Here is a 20,408-nt window from a genome sequence, read left to right as displayed (position 1 = left end):
CCCCACACACACTCAGGAGATGAGCCCTTGTCATGACACATGTCCATCTGCTCCTGGGCTTATTCCAACTAGCCTACTCTCTACAATAAAATGTGTGACTGAAACCCCATCGGCTGTGTCTCTGTGCTGGAGGTCCCGGAAAACGCCACTTGGGTGGCGTGTGGAAAGCAAAACTGCCACTATGGGTTTGCTTAACATGTGTTTTAAAAAACTTTTCGCTCAGACTATAACTTATGGTAAGAACAAGACATGTGACTGGGGGCGTGGTCAAAAGACAGCGCCCAACTTTTAGAAAGTACAGGTACAGTATTCCTCACTTAACGACCAAGTTCCATTCCTAGCACCAGGTCATTAAGTGAATTGGTCGATAAGCAAGGACCCGTGTTATTTCACGGTAAGGGGACGTGGCCATTGCGAAAGCTAGTGTAGTGAATACTGACAGACTGCGGGAACAAGACTGAGACTGAGAACGGTGATGAGATGAGATGTATACAGTGTATATAATGTATATATGATGCGAGATGAGATGCTTGATGCTGAGACACTGTGCACGCGGTGCACATGCCGCGGTTTTCTATGCAGCGCACAATACCGACTGGTCTGAGAGCTGGCCGTGAGTCCAAAAGGTCGCTAAACAGGTAGGTTGTTAAGTGAGGAGTACCTGTATAAGAACTCTCTCCAGACAGTGACTACTGTATCACTGTTTCAGGGTGTATCACTGTATTTCTCTTCTAATTTGCTGAGTAAAGTATGTTCAAGTTAACAGAACAAGGGTTTGTTCCTGATAGCAAAGGTTTATCTCATCGACCACCCTGTGGAATTTCCAGGACATATGTTAAACTACATTATGACATATTAACATATTGACATATGACATGTAAGATATGACATATTGTGGTGGGTGAAGTGTCATGTTTTATTCTATTATATGAATGTATTTATTTGCAAATACCTTTAACATTGGCCCAGTAGATCCATGCCTCATTATGCAATGGATTAACTGGCTGTGGTGTGGGGGTGGTGTGGTTTAAGCAGCCATACCTGTCTTGGGTCGAGGTAATTGGGCTCGGATAAGTGTGGCTGTACTCATGTTGCTTGTTAGAGCAATCAATGAGCAACAGGTAAAATCCCCATCCCCACACACACACAGGGAGAGCCTCTGTCATGACAATGTTCCATCTTCTTCCTGCTTGTTCCATCTTGCCCACTCTCTACAATAAACTGGTGTGTTTGCAGCATCTCGGCCTGTGTCTCTGTGGTCGCTGTGTGTGGCAGGCGGAACTGCCACACTGACAAACATAGCTTTTCTTCCATGCCGTGAAATGTGACCTATGTGCACACCTGGGAACACATGTATTCATGTACATGACAGATGCGTGTTGATGGTGTTGATTTAGTATAATATATATATAAACAGTGTCAACAATTACACTAGTGAATTCGACACTGTATGCAGGCACAAAACTGCCCCCAGTCATTCCATAACCTCAGTGTTTTCATTAAAAACAGACTTTTAAACAAGAACGTTCAACATTCTTTTTACCACACCACCTTGTCGTGGGTGTGTATTTATCAGGAAGAATAGTAAAGTACAGAGATGAAATGAGATCATATTTCCTGGGCAGTAACTGAAACAAAACAATTCTCCCACATCTCTTTATGACCCGGGGTAATGAGTGATTTAAATGCATGGCACACCAAATATGCATCCCTCCGCCTCTCATATTGAGCTACAGTACTACCACTGAGAAATAGAGACCACATGATATTTGTGCCCCTGTAATGGATCTGAAGTGAACCTGCCTTTGTTGGGACATTTCTTCCTAGGTGCTGAAAATACTGTTTATATTATAGATATACAAATATAAATTGTTTGAACTATAGATGAACTTTGATGATCAACTATATTTATATTGGCTGTACAACATGCTACCTTTCTACAAGATCCAATCAAAATTGAAAAAAAGAAATACATGTTCGTGATCAGGTCATGTACAACACAAATACGTTCAATTGGTTCAGAAAATATGAATATTGAGAATCAGATAATCCAAATTCTCAACAGCTACATTGAAATGTCTGTGTGAAGTATTAGACCAGGGGTGGTAAACAACATACAAAACTGTACAAGCCAGTGTTTTGAAATAAAAATAGTTTGTTTAAGCCACAAAAAAAAAGTTTTATTGATATATGGAATGGATCCGAGATTATAAGACCCCTATCGGGCGATTGTGTCCCCCAGGGGAAGTAAGATACATTTGACAGGAAATATATCTATTCCTCTGCAAACACATTTTAGTTCTCTAAGAAAAAAGATAGTACAGTTGCAAAGAAAGAAAAAGATACTGAAAAAATAATTATTATAATTATCATTATTAACTATTAATAGCCTATTTTCCCATAAGGATTCTAGAGGGCCAAATTACAAGTAGCAATACTAAACTCCATAGAGGTGTAGTTGAGTCTGGGGTCTGGACTCAAAATCTCATTATTCCCGTGGAGTGGACAATGGTTTTAGTAAGCGATGGCAGACGCCGGATGTGAAATATGGGAGTGATGAGTCCCCCCTCGGATGAAGGAGGTAGAGCCCACATGTGGATGCCGGGAAGGATGGAGGGAGTGATGGCAGCGGTGAGCAGATGTAGAGTGAACATGCAAATTTAACTTTAAAAAAACGGGCTATTAAGGCGTGGATACATTTGGTGCTGTGCGAGTTGCTGCCTGAAGTTGCTCGGCAGGCTGTGCTCTATTTGTTGGACAGGGGTCGCTGAAAGTACAGTCGATAGTGATGGGGGTGTATGCTGCTGGGTGCATGCATGTATGTAGGGCAGGGAGTGCTGCTGCATGCCATCGCTGTATATCACACCACACGAGGAATGTGATGCCTGGCAGATACCTTTGCCTGTAGATTAAGGAAAATCCATACCATACTGTATAGAGTCTAATCAACTCCATCAAGTCAGCCATTGATGGATGCAACTGTGTGGTTGTCAATGGAGATTGTGTGGGAATTCAAGGCATGAGACAGTGAGTTGGAATAATCAATCTGCTCTATATTGGAACCAAACGCTCTGCTTCATTCGTCGCACGGGCAGATCAGGGCCGCTAGACTTTCTCCCACAGTAAATTGTATCAATGGATTTACACTGAGCGGTAGAAATGCTTCCCATCGCCTCAGCACGTTCTCGTGTCCCTCCCTCCAGATATTTAAGCTGTAGCTACAGTAGGAGCTTAGGCTGGATGCTTGAAGAAGGACATGGATGTTACTGAGGTTATCAAGGTGGCACCTGCCATTATTAACATTAATATCTTATTTTATCATGCTTATTGTCTGCAGAGTTTCTTCATATTTATATATACTTCATTTTTCGTTCTTTGCCCAAATATTTCCGCTGTTAAGCTTTCTCCAATGTCGAATGCCATGATAATTCTGTATAGCCAAGAAAGGAGGTTTTAGTTTGATATTATGCTTTACATCACTGTATGATTAAAAATTGGAAAGATGATTCCCAATGGAAATCGCCAATCCCAAAAGGAGGGTGACAAAAACTTGACATTATGTTTAAATGAAAAATCGTATTTAAACAATTTCTGTCTTTCCGGTTTGCAGATTAGAAACAGTTTTTCTGCCGTGGTCTGCTTCACATTCAGATCCGTGGCAGGACAATGATGTAGTGAGAGCGGTATGGTGCTTTAACACCAGGGAGCCACATATTCCAAACACACTCAACTATGTTTGGGTTCTAATGCGTAGTAATGGATTGGCATTACCTACCTGGACTTTCCCAACCAGTCTGGGCATCAAAATGGCAATTGCTGGTTTATATCTTGCGGTTTTACTAAAGGTGCCATCTGGGTGGCCCAAGAGACAGCAGCACTTCTTTTTAAATTGTGTTATCGTGTCAAATATTTGTTTTGAACTTTTTTTGACAGCGAGCCGAGTAACAGCGTGCAAACAGGAAACTCATTGGAACTCATCTAGTTTATTGTTGGTTCCTACCTGGAAACTGAGCTCAATACACCGTGATGTTTTATTAGAACAACTATAAAAATTCAACTTTAGCTCTTGTGGGAAAATTCAATGAAGGAAAACGCTTTACTGCTCCCCACTGGTTTGAAAACCATTCACACAGATAATTTCTCTCTGACAATTTTTTTCATTTCTAAACTTTATTACAAATCAATACAAAGTACAAACTATCAGGCCATAATATAGAGGTTGCCCCAAAATGTGTGTGTGTGTGTGTGTGTGTGTGTGTGTGCGTGCGTGCGTGCGTGCGTGCGTGCGTGCGTGCGTGCGTGCGTGCGTGCGTGCGTGCGTGCGTGTGTGCGTGCGTGTGTTTGTGTGTCTGGTCTGTCTGTGTTTCTATGTCTGTTATCCCACAGTGGACTGTTGGTCCCATTCACAGTGCCCCCTTGCACCCTCATGCTCGGGTCTCACCGCCGCGACGGGGCTTCTGTGCACCTGGCGTTTGTGGGTGTGTCGACTCAAAATTGACTGGCTGTTGTGGGTGCGCCTAACATTTCAAACCTCTCTCCCTTTCCATAATATACATTATATAGATAGATGGTGCCGGAAATAATCTTGCCATCCGTCCCTTAAAATAAAGAACTGTCCCGGCTAAAGAAACCTACAATGTTGTGTTCCTTGTTTTATCGATAGTTTAAGTGACCATCAGCGCCATCAGCGCCATTGAGAGCGTATCTTCCCTCCTATTGGCTGTCGCCCGGCGCTGGGCGGTGCTTATTTGTATAAAATTGAAACCTGCTCAATTTTCCGTGAAGCCGTGAGCTCATCACCAGCCGTCGTTCTGACCCTTGCAGCCGGATGAAGCCGCGCTCCATTTGAAATACATTGCAGCCTGTCGCTTTGCAGCCCCCCGTCGCCGGCGGTGTAACCGTACCATAAGTGAGGTGGCATAGGCTCCAGCCATCGTGACTCAGAACAGAAGAATGGATGGATAGATGAATGGATGGATAGATGAATGGATGGACAGATGCATTCACCGTGTGTATGAGTAAGATTTATCACTTTATTAAAGCCTCTGGAAAATGACTTGAGTGCTTGAATAGTTCTTGAATACATTTCAGGATAAATAACAAGAGCTTTGTCAAACTGTGGCCCCAGGATTATCACCTCATGCTGGGTTAGTGTAAGGGAATGTGATTTTTCCTCCCCTAACCTCCTCAGGTGGTGAGCTTTGCCAGCCTGAAGTACGACCGCTCCTACAACTGGATGGTGTTGTGTGTGCTGTGGTGCTCTATCGCCCAGTCCATCCTGCTGCCCATGTTCCTGTGGGCGTGCGACCGCTACCGGGCTGACGTCCGCATGGTGTGGGAGAAGTGTGTCGCCATCATGTCCAATGACGACGTAGACGAAGGTACATGCTCCCACCCCGACCAGCCTCTCTACCCGCCCCTCCCCTTCTCCCTTTGCAACCCAAACATGCTGCCACTATGACCTCTGCTTCCTGTCGCCTAAGACAGTTCAGTTTGGGCCGTTGAGATAAGTGTTTGTCACAACAATGAATTGGCCAAAGTAGGAGCATGAACTGTTTCACGGCGGGCTTTCTTCCGCCAGATTTATTCTGCTCATACATTTCGGCAGGGTTTCACGGCATGCAGCCATATTTAGTTAAAATTCACTGAAGAAAATTGGACGTAAAAGTCCAGATCAACACCAAACAGTTAATCCTTTCATCCTTCCATCGATCCTGGATTGATTCTACTTGATGGGCTTATTGGACTGTCTTAGGCCACTGGATTTACTTATCTGATTAATCGTATTGCCGGGTAGTCTGTCTTCACATCGACCACTTGGGGACAGGTTTTCAAGGGGAAGTGTATGGGTGGCAGTCATTAGAGTAGGGCTAGACAATAAGGTCCAAGATCTAGTTTGGGATTGATGGTTTTGGAGAGGTTTGGTCAATTATCTTCAATACCTCGCTTGGATAATTGTATTGAGTCTAACAGACGACTGTTTACAAGAAAAGCTATTCTACTCTGAAATATAAACCTCCTGTTTTAGAGCAAGGAACCCACTGGCCTCTTGATAATACACAGGGTTAAAATACAGTTTTAGAACTCGAGAGCTTTGGGCAAACCTTTGCTCTGAACAGAAAGGGGCTACGGAGGAGTGTAAACGTTTCTCCTTTTCGGAGCGAGAGAGATGCAGTTGGTTCTTATGATCATTATCGTGGAAGCAAGACCGAGGCAGCTTTTAGGGGTCCCCGAAGGATAGACACCTCTTTTAAAATGTAATCAAAGTTTTGGCTCTCGCCTTCTTCTGGGGAAAGAAAGAATCAGTCAGCGTAGTTTCTTTTGAGTGGTTGTATTCTGAACATTGCGTATTGCTGTAATAGATAAAGGGTCCAATCTTATCATGTGACCTATCTTGTGACCTCCATCTTCAGGAGATAAAAGTGTCTGATGATCATATGCTGATTTGTGACAGAATTTAGTTTCCCGTGATTTTGTGCGCCGGGTGTGCGTGCAAAATGGTTTGCTTTACTGTGCCATTAGACTGATGTCATGACAAAAAAAAGAGAGAAAACAATGTTGGAGGATATTGCTGGAAAAGGACAGGCTTTCCCCGAAGCCTGTTTTACTGCTTTTTTCTATTCACTTCAATGCGTCCAAACTGGGCAATCTTCCTCTAGAATGCCCTGGCATGAGAGGATGATAAAATAAATGGAGGGTGATGCTGGAACAATGGCAATAAACCTGAAAAGCACTTTCAAGTCATTACGATGGTCATATTTCCCTCTAGTCACGGAGGGATGTAAGCCTAGTGTAGGAGGGTGCACAGCATGAATAGATATCAAAGCACTGTTGTTGTTTTTTATTTTTGTTGCTTTTTTTTTTTATCCTGACTTGACTGGTATACACTCCCACCTTATGGTCAGGTTTGGCCGAGCAAGAAGAGAATTAGAAAATTAAGAAATTATAAAATATATATATATATATAATAAATAAATAGTAAAATAAATCATTATAATAATAATAATACTTAAATATATGAGTTTTAGTCTGTCACAATTTTAACATTACCCCTGACTATTTTCCTGACGGTAGGTTTTTTTCCTTCTTGCAGTCTCTTTTTTGCCTATTTTAAACAATATGGTTAGCAACTTCCTCATCTCCAACACATGGTTTTGTCAAAGCTACTTAATTTTGCCATATTTTATATTTGTTAATTCCACTTGAAAAGGTGGAGGTGCCACTGCTTTAACATGGAAGTAAGAAATACCGGGAGATCATTTCAAAGTAGCCACCATATCGTTGAAATTTTCCAAAACCCAAAAATGGAGACGACATAAAAAAAAAACTTGAAATGTGAGCTATTGTCAGGAAAGCAGTCAGGGCGAATGGAAAATGTGTGTGCGGGCGAGGTAAAGGGCTAAACACCCAATTTGACGCCTCTATGATCCTTTAATTGCGTTAATACCAATACAAAGGTATAAAATATAAAAGATACAAAAGTGCTACGAAAGCGTTCGAAAGGAAACCATTTCATCACACAAATCATAGCGCATTCCAACGGGGCAGAAAAATGGTTCAACTCTGAACCAAGGAATCACAGACACTCCTGCATATTCCGGTCCCAAAATTAGGTCACATGATAATTACATCAGGCTCCACAGAATGGGTCCACTTGGGCCAGATGTGGTCCTAAACATAACTGTTAAACATGCATATTTCTTGCAAAGTGATTGCACTGTGACACATCTCTTGTTCTAATGCCACTGTTTAAACTCAACCCGATACCCTCCCGATCCCTCCTATTTCTAACCCTCCAAACCTCCTCATCCCCCCAACCCCCCAACCCATGACAAGCTGCTAACCTCCCGCTGTCTAGCAGGAGGCCCAAAACAACCTAGTGTAGCCCCGCTCTGTGTTGTAATTAACGCTTCCAGTTATCTGCTTCCTTCCAGAGGGCTTGCCATGTATAACTCAGCACAGTTGTACGTATATATGAGTTATTTCCTGTTCCTGCCAAAGCTACTGACTTGCATGCCAAGCTGCCTGTGCAAAAAGCGATTGTCATGCTCCATCCTTTCCCCCCAGACTAGCATTTTACAACCATCTCCAATTGGCGTCTACTGGATGTGGATACAATAATTTGGCAAATTTGATCTTTTTATTCTGAAATAATAATAATAATAATGATACCACATATAGTCTGAAAGCATTTCTTTGTCTGCAATGGGGCCTGTAATTCCAAACCGCTTATTTTAGGGTATTATTCAGCCTGTCTAAATATTTAAGTCTTGTTATATTTTTGTGTTTAGACTCTTTTTATTCCTAAACACCCCGAATTGTTTTGGTTTTTTTTGGAAGCGGAACCATATGAAAAGATGACAAATCGGAGAACAATTGAACCTGTCTCTCTTATCTATTCGTTTGTCTGTCTGTCTGTCTTGTGTATCTGAGTCCATTGCTCTCTAATCCTGACGCGTGTGCTTTTCTGCACTTTGCAGAAAACAGCCAAGATGGAGGAATTCATGCCGACTTATTATATGACAGACCATATGACTATAGCTCAGCGCCTGAAATCTTGACGGTAGACCGTATTGCCAAGTACGAATTCTCGACCTTAGAAAGGGGGGTTCTGCAAGGGTATCCATTGAGGGAACTGCAGGAAGATAAAATGCAGTATTTGCAGGTATATTTTCATTGATTTTCTTCATTTTCTTTCTCTTACTTGATCAATTGATCTATTTTTTATGTGTATGTTGTCAAAAAAGACCATATAGGCCTCTAGACTATCTGGCTGAAATTCTTTTTGGTATATTTTCATTGATTTTCTTCATTTTCTTTCTCTTACTTGATCAGTTGATCTATTGTTATGTGAATGTTGTCAAAAATGACCATATAGGCCTTTTAAAATATCTGGCTTAAACTAATTTTACTCATTTGACATTTTGTGATGTTTTATTTCCCCAGAATTGACAGTTTTTTTTATCTTTACGTGAGTAATAGAATATACTCTGGCTGACTAATGTTTGGCAAATATGACCATCAGTAGTTCCACCAACATATTCACTGTGCTTTACTGAACCAACCAGTATTTATTCACCATGAACCTAGAATCCATTGCTTTTTACCTTAAGGGGGTAAGATGCCAGTCACTTACTTACCCTGTAAACCTTAGGGGACCCTTAAGCTTTAAGGGAAAGCAACATAAATATCTGCTCAGGCACTGACCTAAACCATTGGATCCATCCTCTCAGCGAGTCAGTTGCCCAGCTGTGAAATGCTACTCTCTCCAGCCCGCATTAAAAACCCAAAGCTCATTTTCAGCATGCATCCTTCAAGGGCCACCTGACCTTTAAGCTTTTGTGCTGGTTCCCATCATTTTTAACTGTCCCTAGCGTGACCTCGCTGAAGGCTACCACTCTGCTGTCGCTTCGCACTGAGCTTCAACGAAGGCTCCTCTTCGAAAACAAAGTTTGTGTTAAGGTCACGCGTGTCACGCATGAACATGTTTTAAGTAACATAACATCACATATATTATTTCAAACAAGATTTTGCAAGTGCCACAGTACATCATAGGCGTAATGTTCATCACAGTAGGCTGCCAGTAGGAAGCGACACAACTTCCCGTTTCTAGTCTCTTTACCTTTACTTTACTTTCTTTACTCTTTTTGTCAATAAAACCCTGAAAACCTGATAAAACGCAGGGTTTTTCAACCACTTGTTAACATACAAAATATAAAAAAAACCATTTCATTCTTCTTGTGCGACAAGTTTGTGCCATGAACAGTTATAAATGATGGAAGCCAACAATTGAATGAGACCAGGGTTGAAAAACAAACCTATCCTTTAAAATTCAGTCTTTCGAAAATGTGGTCACCAAACGCTTTGGTAAAACTTTAGAGAAATGACCTGTCTGGCTTGCCCTTGAAGACTGTATGTCGAACTGTAAGTGAAGATTCAACTTAGTCCCCACCCACACAAACCTAACTTGCACTCACCCTCTACAAACATCTTACCACTGTGTCATCTTTGTTGTAGACAGAAAACTGCATAGAGGGATGTAATTTCTCATTGCAGAGTAGACCTACCAACCAAATTGCTGTGTTATAAGAAATTACATTCATAAAGGATAAAAAAATATATATATTGCTTCATTCAGGAACAAATCCAATCTCTAGTTATGGTATTGAAGTGACCATAACTGCAATTTTGTATGTTTCAAATTAATTGTTCAAGTGAATGCTCCCTCAAAACTCCCAATTAATAATCCCTGAAACAGAGATGTATACAGTAGCTGTCACCCCATCGCATCATTACCTCGTGTCATTCTGAATTGTCTCTCATTCAACCCGCCATGTTACTTATTCTATGTTCGAGGAATGTCAGTCGAGTGCTGTTGCATAGAATGTTGTAACCTAACGTGAAACGCATGTGTTATCTTTACAGTTGCCAGCGGCCTACCTTTGTAGAGAGTGTTAGGTTTGGAGCCCAAATGAGGCTGTAAATCGCCCCAAATCGCTTGTAAACCAACGTGTAGACTTCCATTTTAGAATTGCTGTCGCACTTCTCAAGTGGCTTCATTGGGGACCCGTCAGGTCATTTGACTCCATGTTTAGGTCCTGCTACTCGCCCCCCCCCACCCCCACTCCCACCCCCGTTTTTCCCCGGCATCCCAAATTCATCCTCATGCTTGTGCTGTCCTCTGCTGCTCAGACCCCGCACTCATCGCTACTGTATCGTCTGCTGTCTCACCTCTCTGCACTGACAAGCAGCTCCCACAGGGGGGCGGCCTGATATCACTCTCATGGTTCTTGACACAACCCTGACAAACCCTATCTCTCTTGAATAGTTCTCAGAACAATGTGGAATGTGAGTATCTCAATTCGGGGATTATAAATCTATTCAATCAGTATTTCATGCCTAAAATTACGTTTGATTACAGTTTACATTTTTACTACTCAGTGGATTAAACGTGACATTTTGAAACTTTGAATGACCAGCGATGTTTACTGAGAAAAAGTAAATCAGTCAGAAACAGCACTCTTTAACAGTCTTGAACAACTGGCTTTAGAAGGTGCTACGTGTAGAAGTTTTTAACTTTAGCTCATTATATTTTTTGATTAGATATTATCACATTTTAATAATCACTAATTCCTAGCCCTATGCTGAGTGCTTTGGTTGGAGAGTGGAGGAGTGCTGCATAAATTATACTCATCTGTTTGCATTCATGGAATTTGTGGATGAGCATTTAAATCTAGACAAATTCACCAAATTTAATGCCCAGAGAATTCAATACTGTTTTATTTGAAAAGGGTATTTTAAAACGGTAACTATTATTTTACATTGCAAAAGGTGCTCAAAGGCACCGCATAAGGATTAAGACATCCTACATGCACCACCAAATCAAAAGAGACCCTACATGTAGCACCATGTTATAGATATGCATTACCAAGTGTTTCATGCTATTCTGTAAAACCCAGATTCATTCTGTACCTCTCAGCGAGGGTGAAGCGTGTCTGTGGACTGAAGCGCTGGGTCTTGTGTCTCTCCTCCAGGTGCCTCCTACAAGAAGATACTCCCACGACGAAACCGACATGTGGACCAGCGACCAGATCCCTTCCTACCTTCACCGATGGGGCTCCACGGAGGACATGATAATGACGGCCCACTACAGCTCCAGCTTGCCACGCCACGGGAGGCGGAGGAGCAGCCTGGTCTCCTACCACGAGGAGAGCCGCCACCACCACCACCACCACCCCCACCGCAAGCGGCGGCGCTCTGAGGACGGCACACACTCCCTCAGGCACCTGCCGCGGGTGGTCTGCGGCGGCGAGCGCTACGAAGACGACCTGCGCTGCTTCAGCCGCGACGAGGTGATAAACTTTATAGACGAGACGCCGCTGCCCAGCCCCAGGAAGAGCCCGCGGCGCGCGTCCACCGTGGCGCTGATCCCCGACGTTTACGGGCAGCAGCACGCGGTGCTCTTCCCCCACTTCCCACTCACGGACTTTGAGCGTGAGCCGCAGGCGCTGAGGAGACTCTCGGAGCACAAGAGGAGCGGCAGCCGGGGCGCATCCCCCGACGGGTCCCCAAAACCGGACCCGGGGGCCCGTGGCTCCGGGAAACTGCGCGTGAGGAGGGAGAGCATGCGGGTGGGGGGACAGTGTGGCGACACCGCGTCTCCTGGACACAGCCGGCAGGAGGGAAGGTCCGGAGAGCCCGGCAGGACGGGCGGGGCGGGTGGGGCGGGTGGGGCCGCCGGGGCTGCGGACTGGGGCCAGCAGAAGCACCTGAGCAAGGCCGAAAGTAAAGGAAGCACAAACAGTTTTGTAAGCACGCCTTCGGCGTCGTCCTCGGGATACATCACTTTTCACTCCGATTCCGTCGGCTCCGCCACCTCTAAAAACGAGAAAGAAATACGCTCAGCATAGACGTTTTTACCGTTATTATTTGGGAAAAAACACAGGGATGTGAAGAGGTGTTGAGAAAACTGACATTTTTGATTGCTCGGCCTTTTCGCCAACAGTCTATTTTAATATGTATTACTATAATCCCAAAGCTCTCAATAAAGTACACTTCAATGTAAATTGATTTTCTGAACAGGCTCTTACAGTTCGTTTGGCGGGCGGACTGGTGAAATGGTTGTTGAGTTCTTGGGTTTCAGCTTCTTACTTCACCAAATATCCATGTGGACGCGCTCCGTTTTGCCAGCACCAACACTGAAGACCTGCTTGAAATGGAGTGAACATTCCTTTGCCTTGTTTTTCGCTGTTTGATGTTATTTCCTATCAAATGTTGAAGGAGCTGAGGTATGAGGCGGGACAGGGTGCTGGGGGTTGGGTTGTTTTGTTTCATTTGCCAAGTAGAAAAAAAAAGCTATGTTGTAAAAGCTCTGTTTTTTTGGGGTGATTGTTTTGTTGTATGAATACATTTGGGGTTTTTTTTAGAACAAGTCTCTATCCCGCATATATATGAGGTGACGTTTTTACTGTGTTCCCTGAGGCTGAGATTAGAAAAACACTCTTTTGAGGGAATACGGTTTTTGTTTGGATTTGGTTATGGTATACAACCTTGTTTTTATTGCTAATATCATTATGATTCACAACACCTAAAACACTCTGTGACACTGTGGGCTTGTAGACGTCCATTTTGGAACGTATGCAAAAGCTGTTCCCAAACTCCTCAACGCAGATTGACCGGTTTATATGGCGCAAAAGATGAATGCTTTGCTGTTCTCTTGTTTTACAAGACTTACAAGTGAATGTTTTCCCTCGGGATGATGTTACAACAGTTAGTTGACATTTGGATTCGTGGAGATCTCTCGACCGGGCACTGACATTCATACACGCTAAATTACAAATTTGTATTTGCGTCCACCAAGCCATCGCAGTGGAGGACAATGCTTTCCACCCGACGGTCCCACCACATTGGGCCCTCATCAACACTTAGTGTGCATCGCCCCTAAATGTGCTCTGTGCAGAAGCCTCAACAATTAAAGATTTGTTTTAAAAGGCAAATTTAAAATTGCGGTTAGACTGCGTCATTCAGTCTCATTTTGGCTGAGTGCAACACTTTGGCTACAAATCACAGAACCATGTGTATAGCCTGGCGTAATGATTCCAAAACAAGATGAAGGCTGAAGGTTGATCAAATCATCTTGGCTGACCGAGGGCCGTTGGCTTAGCCGGGTTTGAGAGTTACCGAGTGTTGTTAGGTGTGAATTTGATGAGTGATTTTATTTAGAGCATGCTGTATTCCCTGTTGTTGTGTTAAGTAAAGCTCTTTGCGAAGATGTAGATAAAAAATAAGCCTCTTTGAAATGTAATGATAGATATAGTCCAATTCAGTTTCATCATGCCGTTCTAGATGCCTAGAACCAACGTCGAAACTCACATGACAAACATAGCATTTACACCAAATATTTACAAAAAATAAATGAAGGAATTTCTGTACTTTTTAATGAGCCCAGCAAACCATATTTACAATGGAACCCGTCATGTGGTATGGTAAGGACATAAAGCATTAATAAATTGACACTGTCATCCTTTTAATGCCCACTTCTGCAGCTCTCACCTCTCATTCCTGACACTGTCCCAGAATAGACCTAAATTCAAGCAAATCTGTAAGATGGGCTCCCATTGGGACAAATGAAATGTGGCCTCGATAGTCTTCCACAACTTTAGAATTTGAACCATCTAAACGTGGTTTAGATGCACGTGACAATGCACGTGACAATTCCCTGACTTTGAAATAAGGGTTCTGAGCCGCTCTGATTCCTACCTTCAATATCATCCAGAGATAAAAGGCAAACATTGTGGTTTGGCCTCTTGTCAAGGTCAGTAGCATTTTACATGAATGTATTTGCACATGTTAATTATGCATATGTTTGTTTGAAGAAATTAAATGACTTATCTATAGAGAAGACAATATGACCTGAGAAGTATCCTAGCCTTATTCATTGTGAACATACATACATATATACAGTATATTTTAATTTACCATCCTAATGACATTGCACACATTGGGAGCACATTGAGAGGTATCGACACTAACGATGGCCCATATCAATTTAGTTTTCCCTCTTTGGCTCACGCACCTCTATTGGAGAACATAAGAACTTCATCCGTCAGACGTTGTCACCGACTTATTTTTGGCATTTCACATTTTCTTGTGTTTACTGTATAACATATATGACTATAATTTTGTGACATATTCAAAGTCCTATGATGGTCAAAAATGATGAGAGTTGTTAAATGTTATCCTTGTTTAAATGATGGCTTTGTTAAGAGGAACAACTAAATGATTTGAAATTAAATTCACATTGGGAAACATTTCCTTTGTTTGGGGTTATTTTTGGGTATGGGGGTATTTCTTCTGAGAGCTAGCTCTACCCCTAACCCCTATGTACTAACCTAATAAATTTAAAGTGAGTGTAAGATAGTTGATATACACAAATAACATATTTTCATCATGCGGTATGCCACACAAGCCGGTATACACAAAATAAGACACATGTAATTGAAAACTTCTTAAGACAAAACAAAAGGTTATTTACAACATGATTGAACATGAGAGCACATTGCGTTGCATATTGCTTTTTTGACTGATGAATGGTTCAGCACTTCCACCAAAGTACAGTGAATACAGACTCCCAAATCATCACGGAAAATTCTGTTTTCGCTCAGGTTCGTCTCCCTGCGCAAAATCGAACTACTCTCGAACACGGTCATCACAGCACCCATTAATATCCATGGACTGGATAATACACGGTGGTCCATGGAGCAGGGTAAGGTAAAGCATAGACACAGGGGTTTACCATAAATTTATACAAAAAATAGACAGGCGGTCTAAGGGTTCAGGAAAAGAAAAAAAGAAGTAGACACAGTGGTCCATGGTTACAGCAAAGGAAAATAGGAAGCAGACATGGTAACGATATTGTGTCGTCAGGGGCTCCCAAACTTTTTTATGACAAGGACCTCCTTGACAGACTAATTATTATCTGGTTACACTTCGATATAGCCCTACATTTATGTATTGGGGTTTTTTTTACAAATAAATTCATGAAAACATGTAATACAATGAAATAACAAATGACATATATCAAATAATAATTTCTGCAATTGCCTCGAGGACCCCCTAGGGGCCCGAGGATCCGAGTTTGGGAACATCTGGTCAATGGTAACAGAAAAAGAAAAAAAGAGGTAGACACAGCGGTCTCCTATAAACCACAAAGAACGAGCAGCAGCAGAGTTCATAGACACGGCAGTCTTTCTTCAATAGGCCACAAAACGGCATTTAAGTAGATGGATGGATGGATGGATGGATGGATGGATGGATGGATGGATAGATGGATGGATAGATGGATATCTAGATAGGTAGATAGAAGATGATAGATGACAGTAGAGCTTCTTCAGCAGGGGGGGGTACTGGGGGAGGAGGGAAGGAACTTGTGAGGAACACACACACACACCAATCCAGGGGCTTTGAACAGGGGGTCTTGCCGGATATGTACTGTCAAAAATCGTGACATTATGTGAAAATTTAACTACGATAATATAGATAGATAGATGGATGGATGGACAGACGGACGGAGGAAGAAACAGACAGACAGACAGACAGACAGACAGACATAAATAGATAGATAGATAGATAGATAGATAGATAGATAGATAGATAGATAGATAGATAGATAGATAGAAAGATAGATAGATAGATAGATAGATAGATAGATAGATAGATAGATAGATAGATAGCTTCTTGACCTGGAAGTATAGAGGTCCTGAAGGGTGGACAGGTCACAGCCCATGATCCTCTCTGCTGCTGTGATGACCTGTTTATCCTGGACGTCGGCCCATACCAGACACACACTTTTATTGAATTTTTATCTCATTTTATTGGTGTTTTTTTTCCCATTATTAACAAACTGCTATGTGTTCCTCGCTGATGTTCTGAAGTGTAAACTCGGGTAACACTTTCAATTACAGTCATTTTTAGAAGGATTAAATTGCTGGAGTCAATTTGACCCAAAACATCAAAGATTTCAGATTATTTTAAGATCTGGCTTCATTTTGATAACAGGGGATGCAATAAAAGTGATTATAGTCCCTGTGTTCATGAGTAGCTGACAGGGTCTTCCAGTGCCTACTCACGTTGTTTAGTAAAACTGTTTCTAAAAAATTGTTTAATAAATAAATTTGATAAAAACATTTTGAGAGTCAATTGACTTTTAAAATACATTTCTAATGAATATACTTTGTATATATGTATATATATATATATATATATTTTTTTTTTTTAATAACATAAAATAAGATAAACCTTTTTAATCCCCTGAGGGCAATCCAGGTGTCATAGCAGCAACAACAATGACAATGAAACACAGTAGATGTACAGGTAAGAGTACACAATAATAAAGAAACAAACAAACAAACAAACAAACAAACAAACAAACAAACAAATAATTATCTAAATAAATAATTATTTTTTTCTTCACAGGAAAAAATACGAAAATGAAGAAGACAAAGTTCCGCTGCTGACATGACGTATTTCCTGTCGACGGCCTGGGGGGCGGGGGGGAGAGAGACTTCCGCTGTATTTGGTCTGCGTCTAAGTGCTCTTGCTTCGATTACTGCTCTGAATTTGACTTTTAGTTTTTTTATTACTGTTGTTTTAAATGGGACGCATTATGTTTTTCCTTATTTTCTGTCATGTATGTATATAATGTCACAATGTCGTCGCGAAAGTGTCAAATAATGACGGCGTAATCGCCGTGGGCAAAACGCTCAGGCTGCCTGCGGCGCTGGACGCTCCGTTTTCTTCTACTCTGCACGAACTGACGTCAGCGCGGCACGGACTTCTTTACATGGTCTTCTGCTGTATCCGGTCCGCTGTGCGTCTTTCTCCATAACAAAAGCAATAAAAAAAAAATCGTGTTTTTATTGTAGATGTGGGTACTTATTTTTTTTATATTTTATTTTCTGACATTTACATGAAACAAAAAGATCCCCCGGTGCGAGAGTCCCCTGTGCGTCCTGGCGCGGCGTCAGTGTTCCACGAGCTCGCCTCGTAGACCTAATATGAGTGAAGACTCGGCAACTGGGTTGAACTTATTTTCTCCCCTCAATTTTGTTCAGAAACCTATGTTAGTGTGTGGCGATAAAGTGAAATCAGTGAAAGAAATGAGCCGGGAGTAAAGGGAGTAAACCCCACTGGCTCGAAGAACCCGTGGCCTCGGGAGGGAGGCTCCAGCCACTGAAACAGCCGGTTTGGGGTTTTTTTTAGGACAGGGTGGATTGGATAATGTGGGTGATATTTTCAGCGCAAAAAAAACACTTCGAAAACATGTTTGGGGACCTCAGACACCATACATTAACTTGATGAGAAGGAGCATAATAGGTCCCCTTTAATATGGTTTTTAATATCACGGAGTGCCGTCGTCATTTTGTTGTGGTGAGGCCTTGCACGGCACTACAATGGCAATCACGTTTCTTATCTTAGCGATTGATCTCGGAGTTAAGTGCGTTTCCCGTGTTCCTAGGGTCTTCAGTTTGTGCCATATTTACGAAAGCATTTCAAGATTCCCACTCGAGGCTCGAATGGAAAGTGACGCTGCTCGGCCGCTGACATCCGGGCTCGCGACCGACTACGCAGGTGCGTCCAGGTGTGAGTCCACGACCAACTTCCGCCTGTGGGCGGAGCCTCAGACGCAGCAGTCCGTGGTTTGAAACAGTGGATTCGTGATTATATTGATGAGTTGTCGCGCTTTTAATAGAAAGTAGCTCATGCAAAAGGTATGTTCTGACATGTGTAACCGTAGTCTTGGGTGTTTTCTTATCGGACGGAATGTGGCCGAGCCCGCGATATTCAAATGTTTTTTTGTTGGTTCTTTTTTGAATTGAAATGTACATCGTTTGGTAGTAAATCTCATCTCTTTCTCTTCCACTACGTTGCTTACGTCAGTGCCCTTTTGTTAACAAGGGTAATTCCTGGCGTTGCACATCGACAGCAGAGTGGCGCAGCGGAAGCGTGCTGGGCCCATAACCCAGAGGTCGATGGATCGAAACCATCCTCTGCTATCAACTCGTCTTTTTCTTCTCAACCAGACCACAACACTGCGCTTTAAAAAGTTTGACTTGATCTTTCACTTTTGTCTCCCACCAAAACTGTGGGAAAGAAACATTTCTAACACCTAATGAAGGAGGCAAAACATTGACTGTGAGTCTGAGCCTTATTTAAACAAATATACATATAAGCTACAAAGGACATTTTAGGGTTTTATTAGCGTGTAATGGAAAACTCTGCAGGCAGAACTCGGTCTGTCTGCGATAATGTGATATAATATAATATATAATATAATACATGAACACCAAAGGTTGCCAGAATAGTGCAAGTTTAAAAAAAAAAAAAAAAGTTGAAATAAAATATACTCATGACGAACGTTATTTTCGAGGTTACCGCAAATTGGACCACAAGATGAAGATAGCCGAGTTTGTCGGCACGGTGGACGACATGTTTAACTACTTGCACCTCGTAACGCATCCAAGCGTCACCCTTCCCAGTGACGTCCCAGTGGCCCCCGCTGTCAAACCAGCGGACACAGACATCATTTCTGGAAGGGAAAAAAAAAAAAAAAAAAGGCGCAGTGAGGAGGGATCGGCGCCTCCGGGCCGCAGTTCATCCACGTCTGGTGTCTTAGGAGCGCTTGACTGGATCCAGTCTGATGCAAATCACACATTCACCGCGTTCCCATTCGGGTGCAAAGCAAACGGGGCCACCCGAACAATGCCGAGACGAGTTCATGGAAATTCTTCGAGTAAAACTCAAGGGCATTGAGTGTGGAAGTCACGTGGCCTTTCCTTTCTCCGGCTAAAACAAACTGCGTGTTGCTTTCTTCAAAGAGCAGCTTTGACTTTGCGGAGGAGGAGGAGGAGGAGGAGGGTGGAGGTGGTCGAGGAGGCTTTTTAGGCTCATCTGGTCCGAGTGAGGAGTTTCGGGGGAGCGGCCCGGGCTCTGGCTTTCCGTGCAACACCCTGAACCGTGCGCGCTCTATTTTGTTTTGTTTCTCTTCGCGTTGCTGGAGAGGAACCCCGAGTCCCCGGTTATAATGGACACCGTCTGAAAGGGCTGCAGGGGGCGTTTCGGCGATTCTCCTCGCTGCAAGGTGCCATCCTCTGCAGCGCTGCTCCCTAAGAATGGAGAGCCACTTTATGGCACTGCTGTCCAGAAACACCCACCCGAACACAAGAAAGCAGCGGAAGAAATGTAAAATGTGCCATTTGCAAGGCCAGCCCAGATGCGGGTCTATAACGCGCTGGATGCGGAAGCGCACAGCGAGCGGTGCGCCTACATACAGTCTATTCTTATTCTGATTTCGTGAATTTTGTCATCTCTCCGATTTAATTCAACTTTAACAGGAAATTGCATCGTTTGTAGATCTTTGTTACTTGCCTGGCAGTATTCTCCTGGTTACTATTTATTTTGTCAGTTATTTGAAAATGTGTGTTTTATATTATCACATTCATATTACATTCTAACTATAATATAGGTGTACAGTACATAATGTACTGTACACCTATATTATAGCTATACTGTGTATATGCCATTGCCCTCATTTTATATCATCAAACTTTTTTTTTTCCATTTTTGTGTTTGCATATTGGCTATCTTATTCTATATTCTAAAAATATCTTGTTTGTATATCTGTTTTGTTTTTTTTACACTTAACACCTTTTTTCTTTTTTTTGTCGCATTCTTGTTTTAATATTTTGTTATCTATGTTAGCAGATGCACCAAGAGAAATTCCCTGTGCATCTTGCACTTGGAGAATAAAGATTCTGATCGCGATTCTGAAATGTAGTTCTAACAGGCTAATTTGGGGGTTCCTGGGGTGCCAGACAGAGCAGCATGTACGTGATTAGTACCAGAAAATT

At 42.4% G+C, this 20,408-nt stretch overlaps 1 protein-coding gene across 1 annotated transcript in view; it reads left to right on the top strand.

Annotated features, from left to right (window-relative positions):
* Nucleotides 1-12,410, top strand: part of gpr153 (G protein-coupled receptor 153) — a gene marked incomplete at both ends in the record, with an annotated part of 25,494 nt that extends 13,084 nt beyond the window's left edge. The window contains 3 exons of the mRNA XM_080015336.1: nucleotides 5,192-5,381; nucleotides 8,481-8,665; nucleotides 11,535-12,410. Of these exons, the coding sequence (XP_079871462.1) occupies nucleotides 5,192-5,381; nucleotides 8,481-8,665; nucleotides 11,535-12,410 (1,251 nt within the window). The remainder of the gene's footprint in view (nucleotides 1-5,191; nucleotides 5,382-8,480; nucleotides 8,666-11,534) is intronic.
* Between the last annotated feature and the right edge of the window lie 7,998 nt (nucleotides 12,411-20,408).

The sequence above is a fragment of the Zeus faber genome, assembly GCF_960531495.2.
Source record: "Zeus faber genome assembly, chromosome: 15".
Lineage (NCBI taxonomy): Eukaryota > Metazoa > Chordata > Actinopteri > Zeiformes > Zeidae > Zeus > Zeus faber.
Note: the sequence above shows the minus strand (reverse complement) of the source record. Positions and strands in the feature narration are given on the sequence as shown.